This window comes from Podarcis cretensis (genome assembly GCF_951804945.1).
Source record: "Podarcis cretensis genome assembly, chromosome: 16".
In the NCBI taxonomy this organism is placed as follows: Eukaryota; Metazoa; Chordata; class Lepidosauria; order Squamata; family Lacertidae; genus Podarcis; species Podarcis cretensis.
The window spans coordinates 42273639-42295750 of NC_137186.1; the positions used below are offsets into that span (position 1 = coordinate 42273639).

The 22112-nt window shown below is 43.0% G+C and overlaps 1 protein-coding gene across 13 annotated transcripts in view; it reads right to left on the bottom strand.

Moving 5' to 3' along the window:
- Positions 1 to 22112, bottom strand: part of CLIP1 (CAP-Gly domain containing linker protein 1) — a 106006-nt gene that overhangs the window by 17461 nt on the left and 66433 nt on the right. For 11 of the 13 annotated variants that reach the window (XM_079957743.1, XM_079957744.1, XM_079957745.1 and 8 more), the window contains 5 exons: positions 17845 to 20130; positions 16546 to 16683; positions 13660 to 13766; positions 7730 to 7844; positions 1359 to 1411 (listed from right to left, as the gene is read on the bottom strand). In XM_079957743.1, coding sequence (XP_079813869.1) covers positions 1359 to 1411; positions 7730 to 7844; positions 13660 to 13766; positions 16546 to 16683; positions 17845 to 20130 — 2699 coding nt within the window. The remainder of the gene's footprint in view (positions 1 to 1358; positions 1412 to 7729; positions 7845 to 13659; positions 13767 to 16545; positions 16684 to 17844; positions 20131 to 22112) is intronic. The other 2 variants (XM_079957738.1, XM_079957737.1) reach the window with 1 other exon arrangement.

Genomic DNA, 22112 nt, shown 5'->3' on the forward strand with positions numbered 1-22112 from the left:
CACAATGGATCTAATGAGCTGAAGCAACACTGAGCCCCCTTTTAGCTAGAGAGTCCCAAAATTCTCTAACTCCACCTTCATCAACCTCGTGCCCTCCAGAGGTTTTGAACTACAACCAATAGGAATCAGTGGCACTTAGCTGACCTCCCACCACGTGCGTCACTTTGGCTTACCCAGGGAGAGAGGGAAAGGAGCAAAGCCAGGGGGGGGGGAGCGCCCCAGGGGCTCCAATGGTAACAACCTCGCTGCCACCTCACCTCTCACCCTCCCGGTACCCTGAGGGCTGCTCTGCTCCCTGTTGCTGACCCTTGGCTGCGCTGGCTGGGGCAGATGGAAGTTGTAGTCCAAAATATCCAGAGGGCACCAGCTTGGAAAAGGCTGTTCTAATACCTACTTTCACAAAGACAATTTTGGGGGCAGGAGAAGAAGAATTATTGTGGGTGAAAGGGTGATGGGCAAGACTGCTCACTCCATGAGGTCTCTCTATATCAACTGACCAAAGATCTCTTGTTTTTGCATCACAAAACCTGAGAGGTTAGGCAGAAAACCTACTGCTAATTCCTGAGCCTTGAAAATGAACTGTTTGGAAAGTCCCTGGTTAATTTAACTGTCTCAATCACTACAAAGTTACATGAACTACAAGGCACCCTGTAAGCATACTTCAGAAATAAAACTCATTCATGTTTCTATCCAGTATATTTTCTATCCAGAATATTTATGTTTGCTAGGATGCTTTTTTTCTAAATTAGTTATCCCCTGAAGGTGTTAAAATGTCAATGTTGAAATGATGTTTCACTTCTAGCTTTATAAGTTGTTGGCCTCTGTCTATCTAAAGAGACAATGGACTAATGTGCCATTGGGGTGGGGAGGTTTAAAGTCAAACTGTTAAGAGTTATTTGCCTGAAGTGGGTGTAGAGTTTAGCAATATTTTGACAAAACCACTTAATGAAGACTTTTGAAGCTGATCCACGGGGAGGCTTTGCGCAGTTTCCAGATCTGTTACAAGCGATTCAATACTCTAGTGCTAAAAATGGCACAATTATCTAGGTGCTGAAATGCAGAGAATAGAAGGGAACATCTAACAGAGTATGGTACATGCTAGATTAAGCAATGTTAAATGCTTCTTAAGGTCAAGCCTTTTCACACAAATTTTAGTGATGAGAAGGATGAAACTTTTTGCATGTATTTAGTATTCCACATGCATTGTTAACAGCTGAAGTGTGCAGTCCTGGGTTATTTCAACTGAAGAAGGGTAGATGGAATCAAACAGCTTCACTGTGGGTTTATTTAGTCCTATTTTTCCCAATTGTCTGTAGGTGCACACACCCAAACACCCCCCCCCCCGTGAGAAAGCTTACCTCTTTTTCATCTCTAGCAACTGGTTATTAAGGACAGATCTCTCTTCGTCCAGCTGAAAGAGAAAATCAGTCTCATTTACCATTTAAGAATCAAACAGTGCTATATTCTAATTCAAACATCCTGCAACTTTCCCTAATTTGCAGATTGTCTTCTCTCCAGAGGTGAAAAAAGGGGGGATCCTCTGCAACTTAAGCCATTTTCACAGAAATTTGTTATTTTCAGCAGGTGCATGAGGCAACACTGCCTCTTCCCCAACTCTTTTTCCCCTCTTCACATGCTCTCTTTGACCAGAGGGATTTGTTGAATCCTGACAGGAGAGTCCTCCTCTGCCCCTTTTAATCCCACAACAGCAGCCAGCCAGATCACACATACATCCCCCCCTGGCCCCCAGATCTCCATAGCTATAGCCATTCCCCTCCATGTCTCTCAGCTCTGAGCTTTGGCCCTCAGTTCCCAAGAGAGGTTGATGTGCTCTCTCTCTCTCCCCCCCCCTCTCTCTCTCTCTTAGACCACAAGAGAGAGAAGGAAAGTGCAAACCATGGGAGGTTTGGCCTAGAACAGACATCATATTGTGCCAAGAATGTGCTTGAAGTCTAATATAGCTATTTTCAGTGACAGCTTCAGAGGACAGCTCATCTGCCTCCCCCGCACAGGCAGGCTGCACATGCTACTGCTCTCAATTTCAAGGCTTGCTGTAGAGGCAAGAAAACTGAAACTCCAGAGGTGGAAGGAGAAGAATTTGGAAGGGAAAGTGCCTTTGTTCTGAAGGATGGAGGATACAAGGGCTTAAATCGGAGGTAAACAAGGGCAGCCCATGAAATCTCCTTCCTGCAAGCTGCAGAGATGTAACCTACTGCAAAAAGGTAAAATTCACATTTGTTGCTCTACCCACCAATGCCATGCCCCCACCCCAATTGACTTCAAGGGGCATCTTTGGCAATAGCTTGTCACGGAGAGCCCTCAGAGGTCTCCTCTGGACAGCACCTTCTGAAGACAATTGTTCCAATGGGTTTTCCCAGCTAGATGAACGGTTCTCTGCCATGGGTGTCTATTTTGTATTCTTTTGATTTTAAAAAACATGTATTTGTTTTCCTCTTTCTACTGTACATTGCCTCTGATGCACGGAAGAATATTAATGAATTACTAACTATAATAATAATAATCATCTGCCAGTTTAATCTCAGCACAGTCTGAAAATCCTCATAATGCCCTAGACCTGGGTCAGTCTTCACAGAGGAACAGGTCTGCTGTACACAGTGTTTGATGAGAAAGTATCAACTCCCTCTCTCCCACCCAAATGGTGCAGCCAGACTACATGTACTTACTACTTAGGAACACCACATCTCTACATATTATGTGATATAAATAACCACCACAAAAGCTCTGAATATGACATACTTATTTTATAATTTATTTTTAATATATCCAAGAAAAGACCTTTGCTTCTTGCTCAGAATTTCTGGCAGTAGCCCTTCTCCCTGCCCCCATCAACCGAAAAAAATTGCATATGCTACCCCCAGCAGGACCAAATGGATTATGGGAAATTCTTTCAGCAAAAAATACGTAGAATGGAGGATTAATTTTTTAAAGTAATAAAACTTCCTAATTTTAAATTAAGGGCTGCCACACAAAGATCTGAAATACTACAAGTCAGAAAATTTTCCCAAGGTAAGGGTCTAATATATGATTGAATATCCTTTAATTAATTACAAAGCAGCTAATTACTTAAGCAGCCATGAAGAGAACACCCATATTTCCTCTACTCAAATACACAAACTTCAGATGTAAATATAAAACTCTGATGAAACAATACCAGTTAAATCTGCAAAATGCCTCAGGCATATACAGATTCACTAACAGATACTGGCCAGAATTTATATTGTTATCATAGCAGTACCAATCAAAAATACCTGCAAGGTAAGTGGAAGACTCATCTTGCTAGTTTTAAAGACATTAAATCTCACTCCGAAAAATAAGCTCATTCTGGACAGTTTTCATTTACTGCTTTCTAACTTCCTCTGGACAAATAAAAGGCTGGCCATCTGAATTTTATGCAAGCCCTTCTCTGATGTACATTCTAAAGCAGAGGTCTTCAGGGACCTTTTCCACACTGGCTTCTCTGCCATAGAACCAGAGAGTTCTTTTAGGGCACACACGCATGGCTGCCAGGGCAGGAGCCTCCCACTTCCTGAGATTTCAGGGCCAAACCTGAGACCTGGGGGCGGCTCCTGGAGATGTCATGGATCAGGCCTCATTGATCTCATTAGGCACAGTCGTTGTTATTTTCAAACAAAAAACACAAGGTCCAACAAATGAGCAAATAGGTCACTCATTGGAATTTAAGTCAGAAATCTTAGTGAAAGGGGGTACAGTGGTACCTTGGGTTAAGTACTTAATTCATTCCGGAGGTCCGTTCTTAACCTGAAACTGTTCTTAACCTGAAGCACCACTTTAGCTAATGGGGCCTCCTGCTGCCGCCAGAGCATGATTTCTGTTCTCATCCTGAAGCAAAGTTCTTAACCCGAGGTACTACTTCTGGGTTAGCAGAGTCTGTAACCTGAAGCGTATGTAACCCGAGGTACCACTGTATTCCCAGGTCCAGCTGAAGTAAGGGGATCACTCCTTCCTACCTGCTTAGGCAGCCTGGGTAGGGCAGCCTGCCAGCTGGGGGCGGTGGGTGTACCTGGAGACTTCAGGCCCAAGGGGCCTGACAACCGTACACACACTCAGTTTACATGGGTGCTGGTCAGGTTTCATCACTGCTCTGTGTGAGCTAACAGTGCGCCCTAGAACATCTTGCTGAGTTATAGTGGTAATGATAAACCAATGGACTTGGCTGCCATTACTGATCTTTTTGATAAGGTTCCAAGGAACATCCAGGGTTGCTCACAACACTGTTGAAAAAACCTTAGCAAATGAACATGTTTCACTTACGTTTTAGGGCTAGCCAATTCACATTCCTTGGCACCCTAACTTGGTAGGTGGATATTCTTCCTAAGCTAACACTCCAATTCCAGTTACCAGATTTCTTTACTCTAGGACTTCTCTGCCAACAACTGTCATATGCAGCAAGGGAAGGTGAAGAAGAGGCAGAAAATCCTTGGACCAGATTTAACTTTGGGTTAAGCTCTTTCTCTTAACCAATTTCCACCTGGAAACCCCTCCCGAAGCCTTATGTAATGGGGGCAACGGAAATGCAGATAGGTGAGCAACTTCTTTTTATTGCAAGAGGACCTGTGCAGGAGAAGGGACTGGCAAATTGTGCTTCCTGGTGTGATTTTGAATTTTAAGAAGTTAGAGAGGTAGATTTAGGCTGCCTCCACTTCAGCAATCCTTACCCACCAACTTGGTAAGCAAGTAAGTAATTTTATTTACGGCCATAGGCCCATACAGGTAAAAACGAGACATAAATAACAACTTGTGCACGTGGGGAAAACAGCCACTAAAGCACCACTATAACAATAAAATACTATAGAATAGAATGGCATACTACGCCTTAGTTAGCTTGTAGTGCCCCTTGGCGTCGCTTTTGGGTAAGGACAGCGACCAGGAACCTTGCCACTTTCAGGGTCATATGAGTATCCTTATCCTGCAAGATTTGGGCAAGGTGGAATTTTGATGGGGTGCCCTCTAGTTTCTGTATGATTGATCCCAACAAATTTGCCCGTGGCACATTAAACAGGGGGCAAGTGAACATAATGTGCTGGAGCGACTCCGGTGTCTCCTTATCACATTCGCACATGGCGGGGGCTTGGCCCTTTGAGAATCTATGTCTCAGGACGTTGGAGGGAAAAACGTTGAACCTCGCTTTGGTGAAGGCCAGTCTTTGGGCAACAGTCGAAAGGGAGGAGAGGTATGATGGAACGCAGTAGGTTAATGTGATACCAATGTTCTGAGGCGAACAAACACCTCCCCCCAGCATATAATTTCGCTGTAGATCGATGTCATCCAGTCTTTGGCGGATCAGTCTTTGAGCAGTAATTTGGTCTAGTTTTAGGGAATCTGAAGGAGAGATTCCATAACTCAGGAGTTTGGCATGAATTCTACTAGTCCAAGGGCTAGATAATTCATCTCGCCATAAGCATTGGACAAGGTAATGGTTTGGTAGTCTATGCCACAATGATAACCAATAATTGAAGACTTGCTTCCACAGGCAAGTTTCTAAGGATGCGATCTTCAATTCTAGTCGCAAGGCTGCGTTGCTTACGCACAGAGGGAGCATTAGGAGCCGACGTAGAAATTGATTTTGCAGTGTCTCGAGAGGAGCAAGATCTGTCATCACAGCCCAAAGCGGGGCAGCATAAGCAAGCACGGCAACCACTTTTGCCTTGAACACCTTTAGGGCCGAGGGAACGTGCAAAGCTCCATCCGAAAAAAAGAATCGGAGGAGCGCATATGACAGAGTTTTGGCCTTGTTAAGTAGGTGTTGAATTTGAGCTTTCCACCCCAAATTGTATTGAAAAATAACTCCTAGGTATTGAAATTTTAGAACTTGCTCTATTTTTGCTCCACCAAGCTTCCATTCGTATAATCTCCGGCTTCTGGTAAGCTACTCGCTTCTGCTGGGCTGGGGGTGCTCCTGTATTGAAAGGGAGCATTGGGATGCCTTGCAGAAGTGGCTGATCTGGGCTAATTAGCTACACTAGGCTTTATCACGTATTTAGCTCCATGACTACCATGCCTTGGGCAGATACCCATTATTAGTGCCCCCTCTTTATCCAATAATTTAAAGTTGCTTACAAATCAAATTTAAAATTCAATTTTTTAAAAAATGTATGTCTGCAAGCCATACCCAGAGTGCTTTGTTGGTACACGTCCAGCATCGGAGCCTGTGGTTGCAATAAGGTCTACATACTATTTTAGTTCACATTAATTAGTCCAGGGACCCCTGCAGGTTTTCCCAAGAGACAAAAGGACAAGAATTGCTGTAAGAGGCTGAAATGTAATGCCCGGGCTCTCTGCCTCCTCAGTGTCCCAGTTTCTTCTCAGCTTCCCAACTACTGCTGATATAGTTTTCAAGCCCAAAGCGATACTAATGACAAAGCTTGGGCATTCTGCATATCCCTAGGTTGCTGAGGACATTTGCTTCTCTTTTGAATAACCAAGTTCCTAGTCCTCATATTTGCAAATTAAAGCTTGTAGAAGAATCCATGCTTGTCTCCTACTCATTCCTCTCGCACAAAAATCCTAACCCAAATCAAAATATGATTGCAAATTACTTCAAAACATGATGCATGGCGGCAAAATTAGAAAGATATTAAGTAGATGTACCCAGATACTTGGTTCTGACTACAGGTTTTGGATCGTCTTGTTACCTCTGCAATGAATACACTTACTACCCAATGAGGAGAAGGATGAAAAGATGATGACAGATTGTGTGAACATAATATGCTCTCTAAGGTGTTGGGGCCATTGCAGAGTTTTTCTTAGATCCCTGACTTAGAAGTTAGCTGAAAGTTGCTTGTGTGTGATGTGCAAAGGCTGAAGCAGAACACAGATCCCTTGAGTCAGCACCAAGTGTGTGATCCTGGCCAACTCCCATTCATTTCAACAGAGATTGTGAGTGAAAGGCCCATACTATATGTATATGTTAATAAATGGTATGAAGTAGATTTTATATAGCTACTAAATGACCACACATCTATCCCAAGCAAATCTCATAGCAAGCACAATGAATCTCATTTGCACACATTCCAATTCAAAATAATCAAGCACAGCTTTCAATACTTAAAAACAGTTTTGCTCACTTGCTCAAACATCCCTTTTACAAATTAGTGCTGGGGTGTGTTGTTGGTTTGGGAGCGGGGGTTCAGCAAGCAGCTTCAGAAGGTCACTGTGACGAAAATCCCATTATAGAGATATTAATGTAAGGAAAGCCACTGACAGGAAGGCTGACCAATCTCTAAAGCCAATAGATGTAGACCCCTGTTAACAATCAACACTTCTTTCCATCAAACCTCCTCTCTCCTGCAAGGGATTTGTTGGGCATTATGCAATTTCCCCCCTTTCTTGGATATCTTTGAAGATATTATGCTCAAATACTTTAAAACCCAATGGAAGAGCCACAAACGTAGCACCTTGGAGATAGACTGGCTTTCCTGTCAGGGTGGACTTTTGCTAGCTTCAGCCGCCCACAAAAGATCACACCACAATAAACACTGAATTCATTTTAAGTTCTCGTTGCCTTGTTGCTGCTGCTTTCCTGGCATTTATACCCTGAAAGACAATTTCCCTCAATCATCAGCATGTGCCGAAATATCTCTCTGTCTCTCTCTCTCTCACACACACACGAATGGAAGAGCATGGCTAGCTCTTAAAAACTCGCTTACAGCAAACTCCACCTCTGGAAAGTCAACGTGAAAGGACATACCTTCTGGTGACTGGTGACTTCCCCTTTGCCAAGCTCCTCGGCAAGTTTAATGTTCTCTTCTTGCAAGACGGCAAGCTGCTGGGACTTCTCAGCCTCTACCAGCTTTAGTACTTCTCTGTGAAGACAGAGAGCGCATGGTTACCATAGGAACAAGAAGGGCAAGGGAGGGGAACAGTGGGAGAGAAATCAGCTTTGCAGCTTGCAAAAAAAAAAAAGGAAGGGAGAGAAAATCTCATGCTTGATGAGATATTTAATAAGGTGACAACCCACATCCCAAATGCCCTCCTCTGTCCAGCATCGATCTTCGAAAGGAAGGCAGTGGATGCTAGGTGTGAAATCACTTCTTTTTAAATGAATTACTTTCCATGCCATTTGAAACATTTTTTAAAAAAGCAAATACACACATTTATCATAGCTGTAAGTGGGCTGGGTCAAGTATAACCATGTTAAGATTCTTCTCTCATGAATGGTGTGAGCTGAGAGAAACTGAAGAAGAGTTCAGGCAGCAGACTGCCACAATCCCCCCCAACAACAACACACACACAACCAGCCCCCAGATGTTGCAGCAATTTGTTTCTAATTAAAACCCCGCTCAACAATCTTGCAATAGGTGCAGGGTGAAATATGCAATACGGTTTACCGTATTTTTCGCTCTATAAGACGCACATTTTCCCTCCTAAAAAGTAAGGGAAAATGTGTATGTGTCTTATGGAGCGAATGCAGGCTGCACGGCTAAGCTAGAAGCCAGAACAGAGAGAGGCAGCGCTGCGCAGTGCTCCGTCTCGCTGTTCTGGCTTCTGGGACAGCCCGCGAAGCCTCCGCAGGGCACGGGGATGAAGGCTCCCCGTGCCCTGCGGAGGCTTCGCGCAAAGCTACAGCGCTCCCTCTAGCTATTCTGGCTTTTGGATAGCCCCCGTGAAGCCTCCATAGGGCAGCGGGACGAAGGCTTTGCCTTCCTCTTGTGGGAAGTAGGAGGGAAGGGACAGAACACACGACTCTGTCCCTTCCCCCACCTCCCAGAAAAGCCCCCAAGAACCGCACTCCCTTTAAAGAGCGTGCGGTTCTTGTGGGAGATGGGGGAAGGTACAGAGGGCAGCTTACCCGTGGGCAGCCTCTTCCGGGCAGGGGGAGCCTTCATCCCGCTGCCCAGGAGAGGCTTCAGCAGCTATCCCAGAAGCCAGAACAGCTAGAGAATTATTTTTTTCTTGTTTCCTCCCCCCAAAACTAGGTGCGTCTTATCGTCTGGTGCGACCTGGAGAGTGAAAAATACTCACAAAGTGGCAGCTATGTTATTGTCAAGAGTTGTTTTAGGGCTAATTTTGGTGGGTTTTCAGTGCTTTCTACTCCCCACTCCTAACTCTCTCCCTCCTCTCCCAGCTTTTTGCTTCTCTGCTGCTTGTGAATGGCAAACATTCCACAGCCACCCAGAAGAAAGAGGGAGATGAAAATAAAATAAAATAAGTCAGTTGTGTTACAAGATCAACCAGGTACCTTGGAGGGTAAGAAGCAAAAGCCCACAAATTGCCTTCTGCCTGTATATGAGGACATTTATGGCTTGCACTACTACACTGCTTGCTTGCTAATCATCCCCTAGTGGCAAACAACTAGAGCTTTGGTTCCCAATTAGGGGTCCAGGGCCCTCTGGAGGTCCACGGAACGCACCCAGGGGGTCCACAGCTCCATCTCTTGCATCCCCCTGAACTACATTTTTGTCATTTTTGCATGGTAATATCATGATTTTTATGGTTTGTTTTAGCGCTGTGCAATTTTTCAATATATCGGCCAAAATTGGTTTTGAAATCACACCGCGTTAACGATTTTGACTCGGCAAAATGACACAGCAATATGTATGCAGGGCAGCCAATTTCAAGGCACTGCCGACATCACATGATTATCTCAGCCGATAACGCTGCTGATCTGAGCTGCCTTCCCTCATGCTGAGGGAGACCAGGGCAACCGATTGCGAGGCACTATCTTCCCCTTATGCTGACGGAGAACAGGACAGCTGATGGCCCTCACGTCAAGGCACAGTGGCACTCCCTTCCCCTAGCACTGAGGTAGAGCAGCTTTTCTCAGTCAGCAGGAAAGCAGCAGCAGCCACAGAGGATATGCAACTTCACTGGCTGCCCCGCCAATGAAGGCTCCATCCCTATGCCCTCCGACTCAAACCACGTGATGAAGGTGCCTCCGCTTCCTCTCCTCTCCCCTCCCATCCGATCTCTATGGCTGCTCCCTCCCTCATCCCCACGCCTGATTTCAGACATTGTGATATATTGGAATATTGTGATGTTTAGTTGCTGATATATTCCGATGTTGAAAACCAGGTATCACTCAGCCCTGGGTTTTGTTTGTTTGTTTGTTTTTTACTATGTACCTAAAATCCTTTGCTTATTAGGGGCCACCTCATATTTTGTTCAAAAAATTGCTTTGCAGAGGTAACTACCATAGTTACCAAAATTTTCTAAAGCAGGGGGTCTGTGGCTTGGCTTTTGATAAATAGGGAGTCCTCAGTAATTAGCTAATTGGGAACCACTGAACTAGAGAGAAGCAGTGCAGGAAGCATCAAGAATCAGTACAGTGCAAGCAGCACACCATCTAGTGTGCTCCTGGGTTAATTTCCATCCACAGAGGGGTCATAACCAAAAGACTCAGCCACCCAGCTCAAATTTAAAATGTTTTATGGTGAACGATCAGCGTCAGCAACACTGAAGAGCCCTGAGATCATCTGCATTAGGAGTTCCAACATCTAAGAGTTTTCTAGCTGTTTTGGTTTGTCACCTCAAAAAGCAACCATGCACTTGTTCTATAAGTGGTCTTGAGTGATGCTTGGATTGCTGGAGAGTAAGAATGAGGCCCACTAATAGACATTTTTGGAGAAAGAATAATAGAATTGTAGAGTTGGAAGGGACCCTAAGGGTCATCTAGTCCAATCCTCTGCAATGCACGAATTTCAACCAAAGCATCCATGAAAGATGAGCATCCAACCTCTGATTAAAAATCCTCAGAAGGTGGAAGAATCCATTCCACTGTCAAACAACTCTTATTGTCAAATAGCTCTTCCAACTGTTGAGCCAGAATCTTCTTTCTTGCAACTTGAATCCATTGGTTTGGTCCTACCCTCCAGAGCAGGAGAAAACAAGTTTCCTCCATCTTCCATGTAACAGTCCTTTAGATATTTGAAGATGTCCATCAGATCTCCTCTCAGTCTCCTCTTTTCCAGCCTCTTCAACTGCTCCTCCTAAGGCTTGGTTTTCAGACCTTTCACCATCTTGGTTGCCCTCCATGTTCCAGTTTCTCAATATCCTTCTTAAACTGTGGTGCCCAGAACTAGACACAGGACTCCAGGTGCGGTCTGATAAAATGGGACGATTACTTCTCTTGATCAGGACACGAGACTTCTGTTAAGCCCTTTTGCTGTGGCATCACACTGTTGACATGTGTGAAGCTTGTGGTCTACTAAGACCCCTAGATCCTTTTCACATGTACTGCTAGTAAGCTAGGTGTACCCCATCTTATATTTGTGGTTATTCCTGCCCAAGTGCAGGAATACATTTGTCTCTATTGAAATACATTCTGTTAGTTTGGGTCCAGTTCTCCAACCTTTTAAGGTCATCTTGAATCCTGATTCTGTCTTCTGTAGCATTAGCTGTACCTCATAGTTTGGTGTCATCTGCAAATTTGATGAACACCCTCTCAAAAGTTGATGAACACCCTCTCAATTTCTTCATCTAAGTCATGGAACAACAACGGGCCCAGGATAGAACTCTGCAGTACCCCACCTGTCCCTTTTTTCCAGAATGATGAGGAACCATTAGTGAGCATGCTTTGGGTTCTGTCAATCAACCCACTACAATTCTACCTAACAGCTACTTCCTTCATTTTGCCAACTTCTCTGCAAGAATATCATGAGGGACTTTGTCAAAGGCCTTACTGAAATCAAGATACACTACATCCACAGCATTTCCCTGATCCAACAAGTTTGTAACTCTATCAAAAAAAGGAATGAAGTTCGTCTGGTATGACTTGATTTTGAGAAACCCATGCCTTCTATTGAGCCAGACCAGTTGTGCATCCAGCCCAGTATGGCCAAGACTGGCTTGGCTAGACCAGCATTCAGATACAGGTGTCCCCTCCCCCCCAAAAAAACCCTGGAGAGCCACTCCAAACGTTATGTGGTAGCAAGCATGTTTACCACTGGGTGGGGAGCCAAGGCCAGTTTCAGTTCCTTGGCACTTGTAGCTGTGTGAAACATGCAAAGGCATATTTCTTGCACGTATTAACACGTCAAAAGAGTTCCGTGTAGAGCAGCTAGAGATGCTTTAACAGGGTAGTGAAGAACCTCCAATCCATGGGTCTGAAATATGTCATTCAGCATGGGAAAGTTCTATCGATGGTTGCTGCAAAAGAAGAATCTGGAGCACACTCTAAGTACATTCCTGAGAATTCTGTGGCCTGGGTTTCTTTCCATTTCTACCAAAAATCTGACCACATAGATAAAGGATAACTCTAGGACAGGCATCAACCAACTTGATAGTAATCTCCCACCTTCAGCATCTTGCAATAAAATCTAAATAACATTTTTCTATACAGTTTTGAACCCTGACTGATTCAGTCACACTTGTTCTGTTCTGAAACCCAGAGCAGCATTCATTCCTGGCACACAACCCTGGAAATAATTATCTCCTCTTGATGTCTCCTGAGAGCAAATAAATTGGTTTGGAAATCAAGAGCTCCCCACCATCAAATAGCTTCTCAAATATGCAAATATGGGGTTGGCTTGGTTTTAAAGAGAAACGAGGGACCACTGTGAGTTGAATTTGAAGCATAGAGTGCTTTGCGTGACAGAGCCTGCCTCCCTCTCTGCCACAGAGACTGCAAAACTTGGCTGAACCTGCATCTCTCCCACAGCTAGTCGTGAAAAACCAACATGTTTGTTTCTGCTCATGCAAAATATGGGGGGGGGGGGCGGGAAATCCCACACAAAATGAAACAAATCATCACCACCCTGCTGGAAATTAAAAATAAAGGCTTTTTTTGCAAACAAAATCCCTTATCACTTAGCATTAAGCATTCCACATTCTCTGGTATCTATGCTTGGGGTTGTTCCTCTAAGTCTAAGGCAATACCAGTAATGCTGTTATCATGATTAGTAACAAGCAGAGCAATGAAAAAAAGAAAGAGATCAGCTTTGTGTGTGCACAATGTGGGGAGAGAGGAAAAGCCCCTATCTGGAAAGTGCTCATGCCCCCAGGTGGCCAAACTACGCATACTTTCAAATCAGTAAACACAAACACAGCAGTCGACATAACATGATTTGTATTAACAATCGGTATCGCCCAGTAACTTTCATTGACCCATAACTGCATAATTTTTACCACTACAGTGGTACCTCAGGTTAAGTACTTAATTCATTCCAGAGGTCTGTTCTTAACCTGAAACTGTTCTTAACCTGAAGCAGCACTTTAGCTAATGGGGCCTCCTGCTGCCGCCGGAGCACAATTTCTGTTCTCATCCTGAAGCGAAGTTCTTAACCCAAGGTATTATTTCTGGGTTAGCGGAGTCTGTAACCTGAAGCGAATGTAACCTGAAGCGTACGTACCACTGTATCTTTTTTTAAAAGAGTCTTGTGGCACTTTAAAGACTCAACACTGGTTTTTGTGGACTGCTGTCTCCTGACGCAGGAACTGTTACCATGCATCTGATGAAGTGGACCCTCGTTAAAAACAAAAAAGTTTGTGCCTTTAAATAAAGATATTAGTCATTCTTTGTTATCCTCATAAGTTTCAGAAGGAAGAATGGTTCTCGCTACACAATTTCTCCACTATTTTTTAAACAACTGAAAACATCCCTCATACACCATGAACAAACCTTTTGTTTTCACGAATAATAAACGGAGTCTCACATAAAGAGTAAGAGAGTTAAACACTTACAGTTCTTTTCTCATCTCTTCCATTTTCTTGCTCTCGGTTTTGAGGAGCTCCTGAGACTTGCTCAGCTCTTCCTTGCTCTTTACGGCACTTCCTTTAAGGGCATCCAACTTGGAGGAGAAAAGAAAACAAGAAGGAGACTTGGCTTCCTATTCTGGGGGACTGAAAGGACCAAGGGGGCTGAGACATTTCATTTCATTTATTTATCCATTTTTAATACTGCTTAATATAGTAAAAATTGCTAAGTAGTTTACAGAAAAATAAAAATACAAAAAACAGTATCATTTTCTTTAGATAAAAACAAGGTAAAGTACACAACACAACATTGTTGCACAAATAAAACTGATCTGTGTACAAAACAAATTAAAAAGGGAGAATCCAGGAAAGACTGGTAAGCATTAATCTTTAAAGAGGCATTTCAAGGCCATTATTCTTTCCATGCCATGAATTACCTGAGGGAGGGCCTTGCGGGGGAGGGGGCTGTTTTCATGTTGTCCCTAAATGACAATCTGCTGGTCATCCCTCGACCACCAGGTCTCTACAGAACACTGGCTTGCTCTGTACCAGAGGAGGGGGCTCTCATCTATTTTGCTTTCTTTTAAAAGCAGCTGGAGGATTACATGAATTGGACTGAGACTGTAGCAATAGGCGGGCATTTTTTATTATTAAAAAAAACAAAACTGCAAGTTGTTATTTACCACATTACAGAAAGTAACTTGTTTTTCAAAATGGTGAAAATAGCAGTCTAGGGTGTGCGTGTGTGTTAGTTTAGGGAACTAGTATAAGAAAAGAGGTTAACCCTGCATTCTGCGTCCCACAGTGTAACAATCTTCAGCCAATTAGGAACCCTGTGGCTTCTTTTTTAAAAACCTGAAAGATTCAGGAGACTGTGTCATGCGTTTCCAATGCCTTGTTCAATACCTTGCCCAATCTGGCCATACAACAGTATACTGCCTAAGGCACAACCAACAGTAAATACTAAACAGTACAGAACAGGGCTGCTTCAGGTTTCAGGCCATCAAAAGTAAGGGAGAACAAAATCTAGGGTTGCTGAATGCTTTAAATATGATTCAAAGGAGAGGACTATAAAGGCAAATGGGGAAATATATTAATCAAAGTCCCAACACATTGCTAGGGGAGCAGGATAAAACTCACATAAGCATTACTGCCTTAGAATTATAGTTTTAATCTGACTTGCAGAGAGAACCTTTCTGAATCTAAGGTAAGTAATGCCTGCTTGGAATCATTTTAATATAGCTACACTTGTCAGAAAACAAGAGGGTTGTACACCCCAAAGTGCATTGGTATTTCAATTACTTTTCCATTTTTTAAAGTTGTGACACACCTCAGAGTCTGCTTTAAAACAGGTTCAGTACAGTATTGGCAGTAAAATCCTTTCTGGCACCTTCCAAAAGTAAAATGTATTAAGCTTAATAAGCTACAAGTTCCACCAAACTAGCAAACCAGCTAGCTTATGATTAGATAAACCATCTTGCAAAGAAGTTTTACCATAAAACTTCTGTGAATTAAGAGCCCCATCAAAGGAGAGATATTAATCAAACATTAATTGGCAGCAACGATGAAAGGCAGACAACCCTAATTTGACATCCCTACACATTTAGCAGCAGATGACGGATGGAGTGTGCCCAGACAAAAGAAAGCCCTCTACCCTGAGCTGCTACAGTACCTTAAACAGAGGGAATCAAAGAGAGAAGCACTGAGCTGGTGGTGCTGAGACTACCATCCTTTCAATGAATCTGATGTTTCTGGTCCAAACTGACCTCAAGCCTTTATTTATGGCGGTTTCGTTTTCCCTGTAAGAGCTTGCTAGCAGCTGGTAAGCCCAGTCTGTTCACATGCACTCAGCATTGTGTTTTATTATGTAACAGATAATCTCCAGATGCTCTGTAAGAATTACAGAGCTGCTGGATTTTAATTTTAATTTTCAGCTATCTAGCAATCAACCATTGGCATTAGCTGACTTCAAGGTCCTGAGTGCTCTATGATCTCCAGTAGCATTGATGGCTGCTGCTGGAGGGAACAGGGAACACCAGGCTGGGGAAACACAGCTCCAGGACTTCCTTCCGTCCAGGAGCAACGCCACTGTCTGTGGGGCGTCAGGGCAGCTGACACACCCTCCACAGTCCAGAAAGTGAACTGAGTAATAGGGAGGCTTTCAAGTTTAAGTGTTGTTTGTGGCCAATAGACAATACTGAAGGAAATCAGATTGTAAATAAAATAATTGGAGGCTGTGCACTGCTTTCCTTTTTATGGGTTTCCTACATCATGCTCCCAAGATAAGGGTCCAGAACCAGACATGGATGGGAAACTGCCTGAGATCTTGGAGAATTGTCACCACTCAGAGTAAACAGAATGGAGACCTCTGACACTACATAAACCAACTTCATTTGTTCCTAGGTAAAATTATTTACAGATACCACCAGAAGATACACATTCTCTATAATGTTCAGCACACTGGGGCAAGAAAAGGGAAAAGGGAGTGGCATTCCCTCTACCAAAGGTTACTAGGATTTAGGCTCTGGCCATTTGTCATTTGATAACGAAGAAGCTGCCTTGTGCCCGGGGGCAGTCCACCCAGTAACATCTGCTCTGAATGGCAGTGGCTTCTTCCTTATCATCTGCTATATGACCCCTTTTCTAAAATGGAAATGCCAGACACTGGGCCTGGGGCCTCCCGCAAACAAAGCACCCATTCTGTCACTGAGCTACGGCCCCTTCCATCTCATGGTGACTGGATGCACTATTCAGAAACATTTCACTGACCTGCCCTTGGATACCCAGCTATCTGCAGGAGAGATTTAAGAACCAGGCTCTCCAGCTTTGAGTGACACACATTTTATCAAACAGCCAGGATTTGGGTTTGCTTACCTCCTTCTGCAGCTTCTGATTAGCCTGCCTGGAATCCTCCAGGGATGTCAAAGTTTCCATCTTCTCTTTATGAAGGACTTCCTTCTCTTTGGTCACCTGCTCAACTATCTGCAAAGCATCTTCTGCTGTTTGTGCAGTCTACGAGATAAAAAGCCACATCAAATCCTGTGCAAAACCATGCCAGACTCTGGATACAAATTTATAGATTGCCTACTCCACAGATTGTTCCTCAAGCCAATGGAATTTCTCTTTAGCCGCATGTAGAGGCCACATAAACTGACTGCAAGCCGCTTGCTAGTTGTAATCACAAGCACTCCATTTCTACCTGTGTTTGCATTCCAGAACTTTGCAAAATATATTGAATTAAATCTATCAGTCATCTTATTCCATGCACAAATTACAGTCCCATGCTAGTGTCAGTCTTCAGGTGAGACTGGTAGCCCTAATTATGCCATCCTTTTAAATTTTGTAAAAAAAAAAAAAGTAGTTCCAGCAATATTCACTACCAACAGATTTGTCATTTGTCCTCTTTGCACTTTCATAGTACTGAGATAGCAGGACAGCAGCCCTGCATCTGAATTTGGTAGAAAACACTGAAGTTAAGAGATGGGGCAAATATATGCTTTTAGTACTGTGATGTATTTTGGGGAGCAAAGCAAAAGCTTCAGACCCAAGAAAGATGATCTGAAATAGTCCTTGGAATAAAAACTTTATGGTTTATGAAGCCCAGAGAGGAAGGTCTCAAAATTCCATTTTGTGCTCAGTTAGTAGAGAATGCAAAGCCTACTGTGAATAAAAAGATAACAGACATTGCCAAATCCTTTGTCACAGAAGCAATTCTGCTTGGACAGTGAGTGTTCTGCTGCCTTTTATCCAATTAAGAGTAAGAAGGCTTTGGAGGAAGTTTTAACAACTAATTTTTTGATAACAATTTGAGTGTACATTTAAGAAGGTTACATGTGCCAATACATGTGTGTGCAATTTTAAGCTCCCGCAGATCTGGAAACCTGCCTTTTTATTCACAACTGAAAAATTGCCTTGCAACATTCAATAGCTGTGAGGCCCTTGAAAGTTGGGTGTGATATTTTCTCCTCCCCTGCCTGATTCTTACAGCAGGTGAGAGGTTTTTTTTGATATTCACAAAGAGGTAAATTCTCTGTGAGCAAGATAATTAAGGAGGGTGTTCAGACTGAGCCAAGGTGCTGGATCGTGCAAAATTAAGTGCAGACACCGAAACAACTGAAGTTAGTGTTGGGTGTTAGTAACTATACTCGACTGATTTATCAAGTGTCTTGATACCTCAAATCTTTGCATTACCGCATGTGCCTGAAGATTCTCGAATTCTTTCAGTTTCAAGATAAGCTCATCCTTTTCTTTCTGGAGCACCAGGTTTTTATTCTGAGATGCCAAGAGGCTGGCTGACAGCTCACTGTTGACCTGTGCTAGAAGTGTTACCTCCTCATGAAGCTTATAGTAGTCTTCAGAGAACTTTTCTTTCTCTTTCAAGATTTCTTCTTTTATTGTGATCAGATGTTTCTGCTCGGAAAGCAGAATCTCATTCTCCTGAAGAAGTTTAACACGTTCCAGTTCAGATGTTTCATGGCTGGAACGAAGATCTTCTAGGATCTTGGAGACGCAGCTGTGCAGTTCCTGGAGCTCAGCTTTGGACTTCGTCAATGCCACAAATTCACCCTTCAACTTCTCAATATTGGATGCGAGTTGATCTGTTTCGACCCTAAGGATCTCCTTTTCCTTCATAATTTCCTCCAGCTTAGATTCAGATTTTAACTTCTCTTGTTTCAGCTTATCCCTCTCAGCCAACAGCTCCTTGTTTTTGGATGTTAGCTGTTCCTTCTCACTCTCTAACTGGCTGACACTGTTATGAAGCTGTGTGTTCTCTACCACAAAGGACTCTTTTTCCAGCTTCCTACTGTCCCGTTCTATTATCAGATTATCATGGACTGTTTTGAACTCTTTATTCAACTTTTGACATTCCTCCTGCAACCGAACCTTCTCTTGGCTCAGTAGCTCTTTCTCAGAAGAACTACTTTTAAATGAAGCTGCTAACAGTTGCTTGGCATGAAGCAAAGCAGAATACTCATTTTCTAACACTGTTTTGGCACTCTGGGTCTCTTTCAGGATTTTGGACAGCTCACACTTGTAGCTGGCAAGCTCTTGGTTTTCTTCTGCTTTTTGGTCAAGCTCTTGCTTCAGAGTTTCAACACTGCCCTGGAGTCTGGCCTTCTCTTGAGTGAGCATCCTCTTTGCAGAGATGTCCAATTCATGCTTCCTCTTCAAGTCGCATAGGGCTTTGGTCACAGACTGCTTCTCTGCCAGAAGCTCAGCACATTTTGCTTCCAGAATGGCCTTTTCCTTCAGAAGGTTCTCATTCTGCTTCTTGAGCTTTGAGGACTTCTGAGAAGCCAACTCCTTCTCTGCGCTCATCTGGCTTAGCTTTTCATTCAGCATCCTCTCGGTAAGAGTGGCATTTTCAGAGACATTAGACAGCTTTTCAGAAAGGGCCTTGTTTTCATTCAAAAGCTCTTCTCTTTCACTCGAAAGTCTCCTCTCAGCAGAAAACAAGGCTTCCTTCTCTTGCAGCAACTGAATACATTCAGAGTCTGTTGACTCCCTACTGGCCTTGAACTCCTCTAGGAGCTTTGAAAGGCTGGCATGAGCAGCCTGCAGTTGAACCTTGTCTTTGGTAACCTTTTTCAGCTCCTTATTTGCTGCTTCTAGATCAGTGCGCAGGCCTTCACTTTTCACATCAAGCTTCTGCTTTTCATCTAGAGCCTGCTCTAAGCTTTTATGCAGCTCTTCCTGGCTTTTCAGGAGAGCCTCCTTATCCGACTGTAGATCCTGGCTAGTCTGCAATAGATTATCCCTTTCTCTTTTCAAAGCCACATTCTGGTTTTCGAGATCCAAGTGTTTCCCCAAAAGCAAGTCCCTCTCAGCAGCCAGGGAAGTGACTTCTTCAAGCAGCTCCTTTTGATCCCTGGCCATGTCTTCATAAGAACTCTTCAGCTTCTGAATGACGTCATCCTTATCTTTGAGAAGAGCAGCATTTTCCTCAGAAAGCTTTCTCTGACAATCCTGGAGCTCTTCCCTTTGGCAGACGTGCTTCTGACATTCCTGTGCCAAGGCATCTCTATGGGTCCGGAGCTCATCCACCTGGCGGAGGAGAGCCACCTTTGAGGTGCGTAGAGCATCATTCTCTCTAGTGATTTTAAGAAGATCATCTTGGGCTGCCTCTATTTCTAAGAGCAACTTTCCTTTCTCAGAAATTAATTCATCATTTTTAGTTTTTTCCTGCTGCGTTTTATTCTCAGCTTCTTGTTTCTCCTTTATGATTTTTTTGTTCTCCAGGTTAAGTTCTTCATTCACTGTCCAAAGCTTTTCCTGATCTTGTTTTAATAACCCAATCTTGGACTCCAACTCTACAAGTTTTGATAACAAGGAACCTTTTTCTAATTTTAAAGCATTCCCCTCCTGTGCCAAGGTTTCTTTCTCTGATATCAAAGCCCTCATCTCCTCTGACATTAGTTCAATCTCTTTTCTGGCTGCTGCTAACACAGAGGTTAAGGACTAAAGAAACAAAGGATGGGGAATAGGGAAACAAAAAACAAAAAATGAAGTCAAGCAGACTAGTGCAAAGTGTGGATTAAAGACAAATAGCGTTACTGTTGTTTTTTAAAAACAAAAGTATATAATGACACACACACACAGCCCTGCTGAATACTTCCAAATCCTTTTGAATGCTAAACAAATGCCATTATATTGAAATGTCTTAAGCTCACAAGTTGCATGGTCTTTAATAAACTTTTGAGCTCACAAATGATCACACAGCCCAACTATCAAATGAGTGCTTAAGGCAATGCAGCAGCTGGAATATAGAAGGGGATTCTAGCTAGACAAAAGCTGTAATCATGTGTTTGCCAAGGCAGGTAAAAGTCTAACTTATTTAAAGGCAGCAAGATTAGATCCTTTGCTCAGTTTCAACATCTGCTGCAATGTCAAAACGAGATTTATATTTCAACATGAGCAGTAGCGATGGCACAATCTTTGGCCTACTCTTTGCAGCTGAAATATAACCCCCCTTCCAATTTTGAGAGGAAAGAACTGTGCATGTTGTGCCTGGACAAGTTGTCAATGAACATGAAACCCAAAGAAACAAGGCTGAGCTGGTGAATGAGCGAGGGCACAACCACTGACTGATGGCATTCTGACAGGGGAAACTTCCCTGAACTGCTCCATAAGGAGAAGCAGATAGCTCAGTTGGTAGAGCATGAGACTCTTAATCTCAGGGTCATGGGTTTGAGCAAAAGATTCCTGCATTGCAGGTCCCTTCCAACTCTATGATTCTGTTATGATAGCTAATGTTAAAAGTGTCCCATCTTTAAAAGGCATTTTCACCAGTTTGTGAGCTGGCTGTCATTCACTCAGCTCCAATTTAAAATGATTTTTTCTGAGGTGTTAAAGTCCTACAATGGTGGTATTAATGAAATGTCAAATCAAGGGGGAAAGCTCAGTAGTCTCAAAGTTTAATTTATATCAGCTTTGGTGACAATGCAAATCCATCCTTTAGAACATGGCAATTTACAGCTGTATTTCAAGCTTTTCTCCCCTATGTGGAGAGCATTTTATATGTACCTTATTGTAGTAATTAAATGCAAATAACCATATAGTATTGGACCTCAGCTCATAGCCCTTTGGCCTGTGTGTCAACATATACATATGCAGCTACCAGTGTAATAAAACGTAAAGCTCAAAGCACATAGGCAATGAATAGGAGATGAACGCAAGGAACAATGTCAAGGAAATGCAAAAAATAAAATTTAGGCTATTCAAGTCACACTAAGGACAATGTGGAACACGGACAGCTTTTTGCAGGGTATCAAGCAGTAAGAAATGCCAGTAAAACCCACCACCTCTAAAGCTTGTTTTGCCACTTCAAATGGGATAAGGGATTTTTAAGCATCCAATGAAAAGAATTTTTAAAAAAAGTAAAGTCAGTTACCTACAGAATAAGGGAATGAGAAATTACAGAGGATCTAGAATACATTTACTTCCCATGTCATTGAACTGGGCCTAATTGCACTTAAATTTATTCTTGGGAAGACTTTGTCCTTCTTGAAAATTTTAAAAGTAATAATACTGGGCATATTGCATCCTCCAAGCAGCTTCTCTTTCTATCTGATCATTTTTATTTTTATTTTATAAATTTTCCCCATGATTGCAGGTCTTAACTTCCTTTCTTGCATCTAATTCTTTGGAAAGAAAGGACATAAAATCTGTAGCCAACACCTGAGAATTACACTGGCCTGATGAACAAATACAAAAACCCTAATGCTCAAGTGTTGGTCACCTCTTGAGATATAAATTAGCTAATTAGCATTGACCTTTATGCGATTTAGTAACCCATAAGGCAGTGTCAGGCTTCATTTTGGAAGCGTCAACATCAAAGCCTCTCTGCAAACTGTACAGGAGTTCCTGTTCCCAGTGACGGAGGAAGCCTCTCGGGCACCTGGTGCGGGGTGAGGGTGGGGCGAACTGCCCATGGGGGGGGG